This window comes from Rhamphochromis longiceps, linkage group LG7, assembly GCF_057381845.1.
Source record: "Rhamphochromis longiceps isolate RC_006_pf linkage group LG7, R_longiceps_female_GT1.1, whole genome shotgun sequence".
Taxonomy (NCBI): Eukaryota; Metazoa; Chordata; class Actinopteri; order Cichliformes; family Cichlidae; genus Rhamphochromis; species Rhamphochromis longiceps.
Window position 1 is genome coordinate 13,679,655 of NC_140563.1, and position 11,267 is coordinate 13,690,921.

General features: G+C 40.0%; 1 protein-coding gene across 3 annotated transcripts; it reads right to left on the reverse strand.

Annotated features, from left to right (window-relative positions):
- Nucleotides 1–264: 264 nt before the first annotated feature.
- On the reverse strand, nt 265–11,211 carry ppcdc (phosphopantothenoylcysteine decarboxylase). Of its 3 annotated transcripts, XM_085412291.1 has the most exons (6): nt 10,994–11,134; nt 8,708–9,016; nt 5,782–5,877; nt 5,287–5,415; nt 5,023–5,191; nt 265–2,213 (listed from the first exon to the last, which is right to left on the reverse strand). In XM_085412291.1, the coding sequence occupies exons 2-6, from the start codon at nt 8,717–8,719 to the stop codon at nt 2,125–2,127; spliced, it is 495 nt and encodes a 164-aa protein (XP_085268417.1). In that variant the 5' UTR covers nt 8,720–9,016; nt 10,994–11,134; the 3' UTR covers nt 265–2,124. The 3 variants fall into 3 exon arrangements, with proteins under 3 accessions (XP_085268417.1, XP_085268415.1, XP_085268416.1); XM_085412289.1 differs by lacking the exon at nt 8,708–9,016 and having other exon boundaries at nt 10,994–11,210; XM_085412290.1 differs by lacking the exons at nt 5,782–5,877; nt 8,708–9,016 and having other exon boundaries at nt 10,994–11,211.
- Between the last annotated feature and the right edge of the window lie 56 nt (nt 11,212–11,267).

Sequence of the window (11,267 nt, forward strand, 5' to 3'; positions counted from 1 at the left end):
TTTAAAATAAATATTAATGTTAGCCCGCGACTTTGTTCCAGTTTTGAATTTTGGCCCACTGTGTATTTGAGTTTGACACCCCTGCTATAATGTATGACATGGCCAGAACATGGATTTAATGACTTTTTGTTTCATGCAATGCTTTTATACTCATTTGCAATTCTATATTTTTCCTTTTGTCATGGTTCCCCATATGACCATCTAAAGGATCTCTCACTAATATCATACAGAGCCCAGAACAGAGAAGTGCAGTCTGAATCAGCATTATATTTTATCATTTATTTTATATACACACACATATGAACAACCAAGCTTACATATACACACCATGGGCATGAATGTCATGGTAATTTTGGGCTTTTTATTATTTTAAAAATTCCCAGAGTGGAATGATTGTTCACCATTCATCTTCAGTGACTTTAAAAAACAAAAAAACAAGAATTCATTTTGGATTTGACAGGGTCAAAATATAAATGCAGGCTCAAACATATACATGCACTTACTTACATTTTTTAATAATTGGTGCTGAAGGTTCTACAGTGTCTTAGGTCGACAAAGCCAAGGTCTAATAACTCGTCATTAGCGACTGATTACAACTTTTAGTGACTGAGAGGGTGCCAACCAAGAAAGACGCTCCTCCTCCAAAAGCAACACCTTTAAGCTCGACTGATATTTGCAGCTGTCCACATGTGAACAAGCCTTCTGGAAAAAAGTTTTATGGTCAAAGATGTGACAAAGATTGAGACAATAAAGAGGTATGTTTGGAGGAGCACAGGTGTGGCTTTCAAATGGACAAACACTGTAGCAACTGTCAAGCATGGTGGTGGTAGCAGCATGCTCTGGGGCTGTTTTGCTTCCAGCAATACTGGCAGAATATTAAAGGAGGAGGACTACCTCCAAATTCGCCAACTTTTTCTCAAATCAAGAGCTGGACAGGACAACAATCCAAAAACTAAACCTGGTTTTGGAATAGATAAAGCAAGCTTCAGGAATCACCTTCCCCGACCCTAATGAAAATGTGTGGACTATGCTTAAAAGGAAAACAACCAGAGTTAGAAATGATCATGCACCCAATTCTTGTTTTGTTTTTTTTTAAGTCATTAAAGGCACATCCTGTATGTCTGATATGATTGATTATGCTCAATAATCGATCCTGGAAAAAGGACACTTCAAAGAACTAATTAAAACCCATAGAAAACCCCAAATTACAACGGCTTTCATGAATCTGATGGGAATACATGACTGAAATTTTAACTTGTTGCACTTTTGTCTCTTTACCTTTGATAATGACAACAATTTCAGTTCCTTTAGCAAATAAACAAAATGTATAATCACACATTTTACAGCTTGGAGTATAAATATGGCCTTTTTAACAGGTATATTATTAGATGTTCATTTAGAGAGGTACTTAGCAAACAGTAATGTGGCATGTTGCAGTTTTCATTATCCTTATATCTATATCTGAATACGTCAGCTAACATTAAACAAAAAGAATAAACAAAGGTAAATTCAGAGGAAAGCCTTTCCAGGAAAAACAAGTCGAGCACATCGTAAACAGGCTCAAACTGTCTGTTCAAGTCAGGAAAAAATGCATAATACAAAACGCACTTTCATGTCATCTCTGAGAGATGCAGCTGTTGCTACCTTATCTTTTATGTTACTTGGGATACCAAATAATGTGTTACTATCTAAACAAAATAAATATACAAAAAAAACAACACAAAACTGTTTAAAATGTACCTCAAAAAACTGATGGTGACAGCTAAAAATTAACGTCTCACACTACCAACTTTTTTGTTTTTAACCTCTGGGATGATCAGGCTCCAGAGGTGATATGATGGGAATTAATGTTGAAAAAGTCAATGCACGTCTTTGAAATGTAAAGCTGCTGTGCCCCAACAGGTTTAACAATACCAAAAGAGGATTTAGAGAGATGCCAGTCATGATGTTCTGGAGACACCCACACATTCTAAGAAGTGAATTTATGAAGTAAAACAGGTGAAAGCAAGTAAATGAGTTTACCATGGGTGTGTTGGACCGTGGCAGTTTGACAAATCCAACAACAAGGCATAGTGTTTGTTTTTCTTTGACCTTTTGTGTTTGCTTGGATGTACAATATGACGTTCATGCTTCCAAAGATGACTCATCTGGTTTCTGAAGATACTCTTTGACAAGACTGACAATTGTCGATACTTCTGCCATGGCACCTTTACCTATGGAAAAACAAAGAATTATGAGCTATACAAATGTCTTCTGCAGAAAACTATAAATCAGTCAGTGCCTGAAGGAAAATACAAAGAAGACATGTACACGATTGCAATGCAAATGCTCATGCACATTCTTCACATTCATAAATACACTACACTACACTCAAGCTGTTTGCATATAAATCTGAGCCAAACCCAACCGATGAATCAAAAAGACAGCACTATTAGCAACAAAACTCATAGGCACAGCTCCACCATTTTATTTATTCTTTTATAACACTTTATGCAGTACATCTCCAAAATAGATGAATTGATTAGAATTTTGAAGCTTTAACTGTATCCATGTGTACATCTGCACATGTTTGTGCTTCACTGGGTAAATGGGTTAAATGCAGAGGAACTATCTCCCTATGGGGACTAACACGCACACTTTAGTCATTAGATTAATGTACCAAGGTCAACTGTATGAATTGACATAGTATCAATCAATGTCTTAAACTGAGTTATACAATCTAGGTGACACTTCATTACTTTTCCACTACACAGAAAGTGGTTTACAAAGCCAAGACGTAAACATGACATTAAAAAGTCCAGTGTTAGATATCCTTGAAAAACATTGTGAAGGGAAGTTGTTCCCACTGAATCTATTTCTAGCCTTTTGTCTTCTGTCCAACTTTCTTTGCACTTGCTATAAGACTAAGTCATTAAAATTAGTACTTTCAGTTCCTTATATTAGCACTTTCTATGCTTATTTATACTTTCCTGTACTCTTAGTGGATGTTAATAGGAAACTTCTTTTGACTTAGCTGAAAACACAGCTTAATAAACAGCAGCCTAGGGTAACTAGAAGCAGGATAATCAATACTTACCATGGACTATAGTTATTTATACTAGGTTATATTAAAGGTGGACACTGCAGCTGTGGACAGTGTTTTTTCCAGAAATAATTTCTCAGAATAAAGTAGTCGACACACCTGCTACAGATATAGATTTAGCAGATGCAGCAGCCTCACACAGCATGTTAAATATGAACGCTAAGTATCAGCAGTGCTGTCAGCATTGGTATCTAGCCATCCAAGCATTTTAGGAGATAAGCTCCAGTTAGCAAAAAACAACAAATTGTATTAACGGGGAAGAAAAATGAAATGAACGGAAGTTGTGAAGAGTTAAGTAGATAAAATGGTAGCACCTTATACAAAAATAGACCATGCAACACAAGTTTTTGCATTTACAAATCGCACCATAAGTCTTAAAGCACATGAACTACAAGTATGTGATGCCAACTTTAGAACTTGTACGATCTATACATTTCACTTGGTTGCTATTTATGCTATAACAGTGCTATAAAAGCTACTGCTTTAGAGTGCATGGTTGATCACAACAACACACGCAACACAAAAAGTAGCTTCTACCAGAGCCACAGAAAATGGTGTCAAATACGTGTAGCATTTTCCATCAAGGCCTATTCATTTTTATCTTGTGGTGAGTTTGAGTGCTGGGTTATTCTTGAAACTACCTGCATTGTAAGACATGCCATGTCATCCTAGTAAATCTAAACACTGGTAAGATGTTCACATAGTTTGTCCAAGTCTCTTAATACTTTGCTTAGCCACATGACAGAATGAAAAACAAGTCCTTGATACAAAAAAGGGAAGGAGGCAGTTTTAGATGTTCTTGGATAATCCCTTTGTACCACAGTTATCTCTTAAGTACAGTGTCTTTGGAAAGGAACTAAAATATGCCTCTCGTAGGTAACTTACTATGTCAAGTTATGTGACACAGTTTAACAGTGAGCACTGAGCAGGTTGATATGACCTCACACACAGCTGGCTACTGTGCCTGGTAATTAAGAGCAATTCACGAGCCACTTTAATCTAAAATCATCCTTGGGATAAGTCACCTTATCAGAAAAAAAGGAAGCATGTGGCATGTGATTTGGAATAAGGTCTGTTTACCTATAGCAGCTAATAGTCACAGTGTGCTGGTACATAGTGTACTTTTTACAGCCACAGGACACTGAAATCAACACAACTGGTGAAGGAGAATTTGTGTTAAGGAAGAAGGTAGAAAAACTAGCCTTGGAAACTATTTTTTTAAAGGTGAGATTTGACCTCTTGTTTTATCTGCCTGTGATGCTGTGTGTCACCTGGTCTAATCACTGTTACATGCCACTCTCCTTATTCACCTTTGGACCCCTGATGTCATATGATTTACTCACTACTGTCACGTTTCTTGCCTGCGCAGTTCAAGTAGTGTTTGCTCCTGCTATATACTATATATAAAAGGAGGACGTAACCCACATTCATCCTTAAAGAGGCATTTTTTTTTAAACTGCCATCAGGGGGGAATTTCCCCTGACTGCAAAAAGTAGTCCAATCATATAGACGTGCATGAGTTTTTATACTCCAGGTGAAGACACCTGGAGTATAAAAAATATATAATGGCAAATATATGAGCTACAGATACAGTTACGGGTTTACAGTAATAATAAATAAATAAATAAATAAATAAATAAAGACAAAGTCCAAGATGGGTGTAGTAAAATAAGTCACTGGCTCCATGGCATGTGTGAATATTAATCTCCAGCTATTTTAAAGCCATAATAATCATGTCAGTCTTTTTTTAAGGAAATTGTAAGATACTCACTTGAGTAAGGCTCACAAATGTGAGAATATGATGTCTGCTGTTGCATAATTCTAAGTTCTAAGTAAAATATGTAAATTTCAACCCTTTTTCAATTTCCAACGATCTGAGAGTCTGAGTAAATATTAGCAAAGGTTAAATATATTTAGTTCCTCCTCATATTAAAACTCACCTTCATCTCCACACACTAGCTTTTTGGCAACGCAGGGGATTTCCACATATCCAAACTCTTTCAGTCTGGATACCTGCTGGGCTGTAATAGGATGCAGCCACATAGCTGTGTTCATTGCAGGGCAGAAGAGAAGAGGACGACTGGTATCCCAGGCTCTTACCACACACGTCTGAAATGACAAATACACATAAACCTGGAAATCATTTCACAGAAATTCTGCAATAAATGATTATTTGCAAAATCTTTAGTGTTTCATCTTCTTACCAGCAGATTATCACAAATACCACTAGCAATCTTTCCAAGACTGTTGGCATCAAGAGGGGCAATGACAAGTAGATCTGCCCAACGCCTTAGCTCAATGTGTAGCACAGGATCAGATCTCTGTTTCCACAGCTAAATGAGAGACATGCTGTTTGAAATGCATCCAGTTACACAGTCACATCTTCACTTCTGTCTGGAATGCACAAGTTAAACCAGTGTTTTTATGTCTCAGAATTCTCACAAGTAATTCCAGTGTTTTCAAGTTAATAATGGGCAACTCATACCACATTTCATTTTGCTCAGTATGGCACTGTACAGTATTCCTTCACCTATTTTATTTGAAGAGCCTAAGCTGACCTTCATATTGATTATATATGTCATGTTAATTTGTCTTTTCTATATATATATATATATATATATATATATATATATATATATATATATTTTTTCAGTGTAATAATGGCTACATTAGAATATCATACTCGAGTTAGTTATTACCTCCCATTCATCCTCGTCACTGTAGATTTTGACTGACACCTCAGCAGAATTATAGAAGTGCTTGGCATGCTCTGTAGTGACTACACGTACATCCACCTACAGCATGACAACATAAATGACATAAATGACAGTGACTGCAGGAGAGAGAGAGAGCGAGAGAGAGAGAGAGAGAGAGAGAGAGAGAGAGAGAGAGATAGATAGATAGATAGATAGATAGATAGATAGATAGATAGATAGATAGATAGAGTGCAACAATACACAAAATTCACGGTTCGGTTCGATACTTTGGTGTCACGGTTCGATATTTTTTCGATACAAAAAAATGTTCATGCCTTTTTAATTTGTCATTTATTAAATTTTCACGGCACATTCCGCACCACATCTCTGTGCGTTCATCATTTGTTTGAAGCCAGCTCACCTCCTGCAACTACTTTTCCGAGAATACGCGCTTCTTTTGTGGTTCGGACTCCTTCTGACATTTCTTTGGAGGTGGAGGAACATTACAGTAATTGCTTAAAGGAGCTTGCTTCTTAGACATCTTTAAGAGTTCTAAACAAATGTCTGTCCTCCTCCTTAAAATCTTATGTATGCAAACACGCGTTGCAACTTCTTATCTTGTGCCCATTTTTTATTTTGACAGCGAATGCGCACCTGCGGACCACTTATGTGCAGCCCTGGTTATTTCGCTTGTCATATTGCAGCCACAGAAATTCTTTTGTCCATGAAACCATAAAGCTGCACTTTCTTTTTGCCTTATAGTCTGATTTGTCATAACTTCTCCGTTTTGTGGTAAGCTTTTCTTTGGCTGTCACTTCTTCACCCTGACCTGTCTTATTTGGCTCAGCAGAACTAAAATATTGTGGCGAGCTCAGACAAGAAGGAGACGGAGGTATCGTTTGGTCTTGCTTCCCGTGAGCTAGCCAGGGAGCACAGCCGTTTATTGACATCTGCAGAAGAACACTGCCGCTAGCTAACTGCTCAGCGCGGCAACAGCACAGCAACAACAACAACACCACCACACAGGGCGCCCTCTGACCCCGGAAGGACACACCGTCGCAGCGAGAGGGCGTCACCCGTCACTATGGCAACATAAACAAAACATAACTGTACAAACAGAACCCCGAACAGCCCTGACCCGCTACATAGCCCCCACCTAAGGGGTCAGTCGTCCCCGACGACCCCATTACCCCACACAAAGTCCTGCAAATGTCCAGGTGCCTTCTTTTGGCGCACCGGCCGGTCACGACCGGCGGGGTAAAAGTCACTCGGGTCAGAACATGGGGTGCCACCATCATCCCGCTTCTGACACCAATGTGGCGAGCTCAGACAAGGAGGAGACGGAGGTGTCGTTTGGTCTTGCTTCCCGTGAGCTAGCCAGGGAGCACAGCCGTTTATTGACATCTGCAGAAGAACACTGCCGCTAGCTAACTGCTCAGCGCGGCAACAGCACAGCAACAACAACAACAACACCACACAGGGCGCCCTCTGACCCCGGAAGGACACACCGTCGCAGCGAGAGGGCGTCACCCGTCACTATGGCAACATGAACAAAACATAACTGTACAAACAGAACCCCGAACAGCCCTGACCCGCTACATAGCCCCCACCTAAGGGGTCAGTCGTCCCCGACGACCCCATTACCCCACACAAAGTCATGCAAATGTCCAGGTGCCTTCTTTTGGCGCACCGGCCGGTCACGGTCACTCGGGTCAGAACATGGGGTGCCACCATCATCCCACTTCTGACACCAATGTGGCGAGCTCAGACAAGGAGGAGACGGAGATATCGTTTGGTCTTGCTTCCCGTGAGCTAGCCAGGGAGCACAGCCGTTTATTGACATCTGCAGAAGAACACTGCCGCTAGCTAACTGCTCAGCGCGGCAACAGCACAGCAACAACAACAACACCACACAGGGCGCCCTCTGACCCCGGAAGGACACACCGTCGCAGCGAGAGGGCGTCACCCGTCACTATGGCAACATAAACAAAACATAACTGTACAAACAGAACCCCGAACAGCCCTGATCCGCTACAATATATATCCTGCTGCTTTTACACACGCACTCACATAATGCTCAGCGATTCTCTGCACGATCAACCTCTCACATGTTTAAGCTTGCTGCGGGAGATTTCACTTGTCATGTTTGCATAGTAAGCTAACGATTGATAAGACAATGTCAGAGGAATTGGTGCGCAAATTATCATCACTCACCAATCAGTGCTGTCACTCTCTATACACAGTTCGCGAGATTGCAAAGTGAAAGCAAAAAAACAAGCAAATTCAAACGCGACTTCAATATGTCACATATTGGCAGTGGCTCACCGATGCCAATGACATAATTACCCGGCTACATTTCCGAAAGAATGCAAAAGCATTGACATAGATTTTTCCTTCCTACAATAGCCCGACGGGCAGGGTAGCCCGTCTGAAAAAAATCGCTAGCCCCAGGACGTCGGGCTAGCGATTTTGCGAGCCCTGTATCTGATTGAGGAATCACTCATCTTTGGAAAAGAGAGTTTATTACAGAGAAATGCCTCTTTCCAAAATAAAAGCTATACTATCCGCTTCTTCTGGGCTATATTCTCAGCAGCATAAGGAGAATCATGTGCTAACAGCTGTCTAAATGACTCGGCTAAAGTTAGTAGCATGCTTGTTGTTTTTGTCTTTGCACTAGGATGATGTAAATGTGCAGTCATATTCGTTGTGTTCCCACTAGTGCTTTCAGGTTAATCTCGTTGAAATGACCTTAACGCTACAACACGGCAAATCTCCGTTAACGAGCTACCGCCGATCGCCCTGTGCATGGGGCTAGACGGCCAACACGTTAACAAGCTAACTGCGCTAACACACTAGTTCCCACCTATGTAATTGAGCATTGCATGGCACATCCAACATACTGTTTTACTTTAGTCCATGACTCGCTTACCTTCAGGGTCATACGTCACATGAAAACCAAAATAATTCCAAACGCCAGATCTGAATGAGAGTGGGGGAGGTCCATGTTGCAAGGAGAGCTTAACTTCTGTCTCGCTAGCTTGCCCTGCGCTCTTCCTTCTGACTATGCTGTCTGTGTTGAGCGCTCAGTGGATCTGCGCTCGACAGTGCAGCCTAGGCGGAGTAGTCGAACGCAGATTCACTGAGCGCTCAACACAGACAGCATCGTCAGAAGGAAAGTTGATAAAATAAATTACAAATGTTGTATTGTTCGATACATATGCGTACCGAACCGAAAGCACTGTATCGAACGGTTCAATATCGATACGAATATCGTTGCACCCCTAATAGATAGATAGATAGATAGATAGATAGATAGATAGATAGATAGATAGATAGATAGATAGATAGATAGATAGATAGATAGATAGATAGATAGATAGATAGATAGATAGATAGATAGATAAGGGGAAAAGGGAGGGAGACACACATCAGTAGTATGAATTTCCTTTTCCACCACATCCCATTTAAAATTGAGATCTGATGACTGTGGATGCCTGAAAGCCACTTGTGTACAATGGATTCACTGTCATGTTCACAAACCAGTTTAACATGATTTGAGCTTTATGGCATGTTATCCTGCAGGAAGCAGCCATCAGAAGATGAGTACTCTGTGGTCATAAATGATAGACATATTTAAATGATGACTTAAATGTACTAAGAGGCCTGGAGTGTGCCAAGACAATATCCCCCACAACATAACACCACCTTCAGCCTGAACAATTGAGACATGGCGGGATGGATCCATGTTTTATGATCTTTATACCAATTTCCCACCCTACCATTTGAACATTTTTCCAAACTTCTTCTGTCCAATTTTGGTGAGTCTGTATGAACTGTAGCCTCATTTTTCAATGTCTAGCTGACAGGCATGGCACAGGGTGGGGTTTTGGCTAAGGTTCGATGAGTTGTGCATTGAGAGATACTCTTCTAGTACCATGGTTGTAACATGAGGATTTTGAATTACTCTCCTCTAACCCTGGACGTCACAAAGGCATTTTCACCCAGAAAGCTACCATTCACTGGACATTTTCTCTTTTTTGGGCTATTCTCTGTAAACCCTAGAGATGATTGAGTGGGAAAATACCAGTAGATCAGCAGTTCCTGAAATACTCAGAACAACCTGTTTGCGGCCCACAAACATGCTACGTTCAAAGTCACTTAAATCACCTTTCATTGCCATTCGGATGTTCAGATGAAGTTAAGCAGGTAATCTTGACCATGTCTACATGCCTAAATGCTTGAGTTGCTGCCATGGGATTGGCTAAATAGATATTTGCATTAAAAAGCAGCTTAATTGGTGTACCTAACCAAGTAGCAAGTGAGTGCAGATAGAGTCTACATAGGTATGAATTTCTGTTTACTCTAAGTTTTTACATTATTATAGAGTATTTTTTTAAACAACTACCACTACCACTAGTATGCTTGAATTAATTCATCAATTGTTTTATAATTAGCAGGGCTTGAGCAGGTGAAGTGTTCATTCTTTCTCAAGTAAATAAATACGTCATACTAGTTGTTACAGAGAAGATTTTCCTACAACTGACTGTTTAATTAAAAAAAGAATGATGTTTACAAGACATTACTGCTTCCAGTGACATCCGTGATCCCACATCATTTTGTTGGAAATTAAATTGACTGATTGGGGCATTATGTCTCTCTGCTCCATGGGATGTGCATCCATGCATATTCTCGCATGTTAAACTCAAATGAAGCAATTATTCTTAGTTTGACAGGCCAAATATTTCTCTCTACAGGTATTAGCTATTACACATACAATTTAAAACTATTTGCATTGCTATGCAAACGCATAGCTTCATCACCCTGTTTACTACAAAAGTCCTAACACACTTTATTTAGTATATTGCAAAACCTTTCCCACACTAATACCAACACTGTCATATATTATCCCCGTTTAACATTTGCGTCTTCAAATGTCGTTTTCTCTATTTTCATGGACGACCGTTGTGGTTTTTAATTAACAGGCAGATATTGCTGGCTCAGATTTGCTCTGTTTATTTAATAACTAGAATATACTGCGTTTGTAGCGATGCTGCCTAACATCCCCATCTTGCGGTAAAGGTGAGCTTATGCGTATTATGCCACTTAGATAAACAATAAATGTATATAGATGCTTGTGCTATTATTTGCTAACTATGTACGGGGAAAATAGAAACATTCATGATATGCAAACATTAACTAATATGAAGCAACTCACCCCGGAGAGTTCAAGAAGCTGGGAGACCAAAAGAGGCAGTTTCAAGGCTGCGACGCTTCCTGTCACTCCAACAAGGACATTAAATGTCCCGGAAGTTTTCAACAAATCAGTTTTTAAACTTGACATATGGTCGTCTTGCTGCCTGTTAGCATACTGCCAAAAGAAAAATTAGACAACCTGTCGCGTTCCTGTGACACTTCCGTAAATATTCACTTAGCCAATCAGGGAAGAGCACGTCTAACGTTTGTGCCTCCTGCACGAGCGCGTCTCAGCA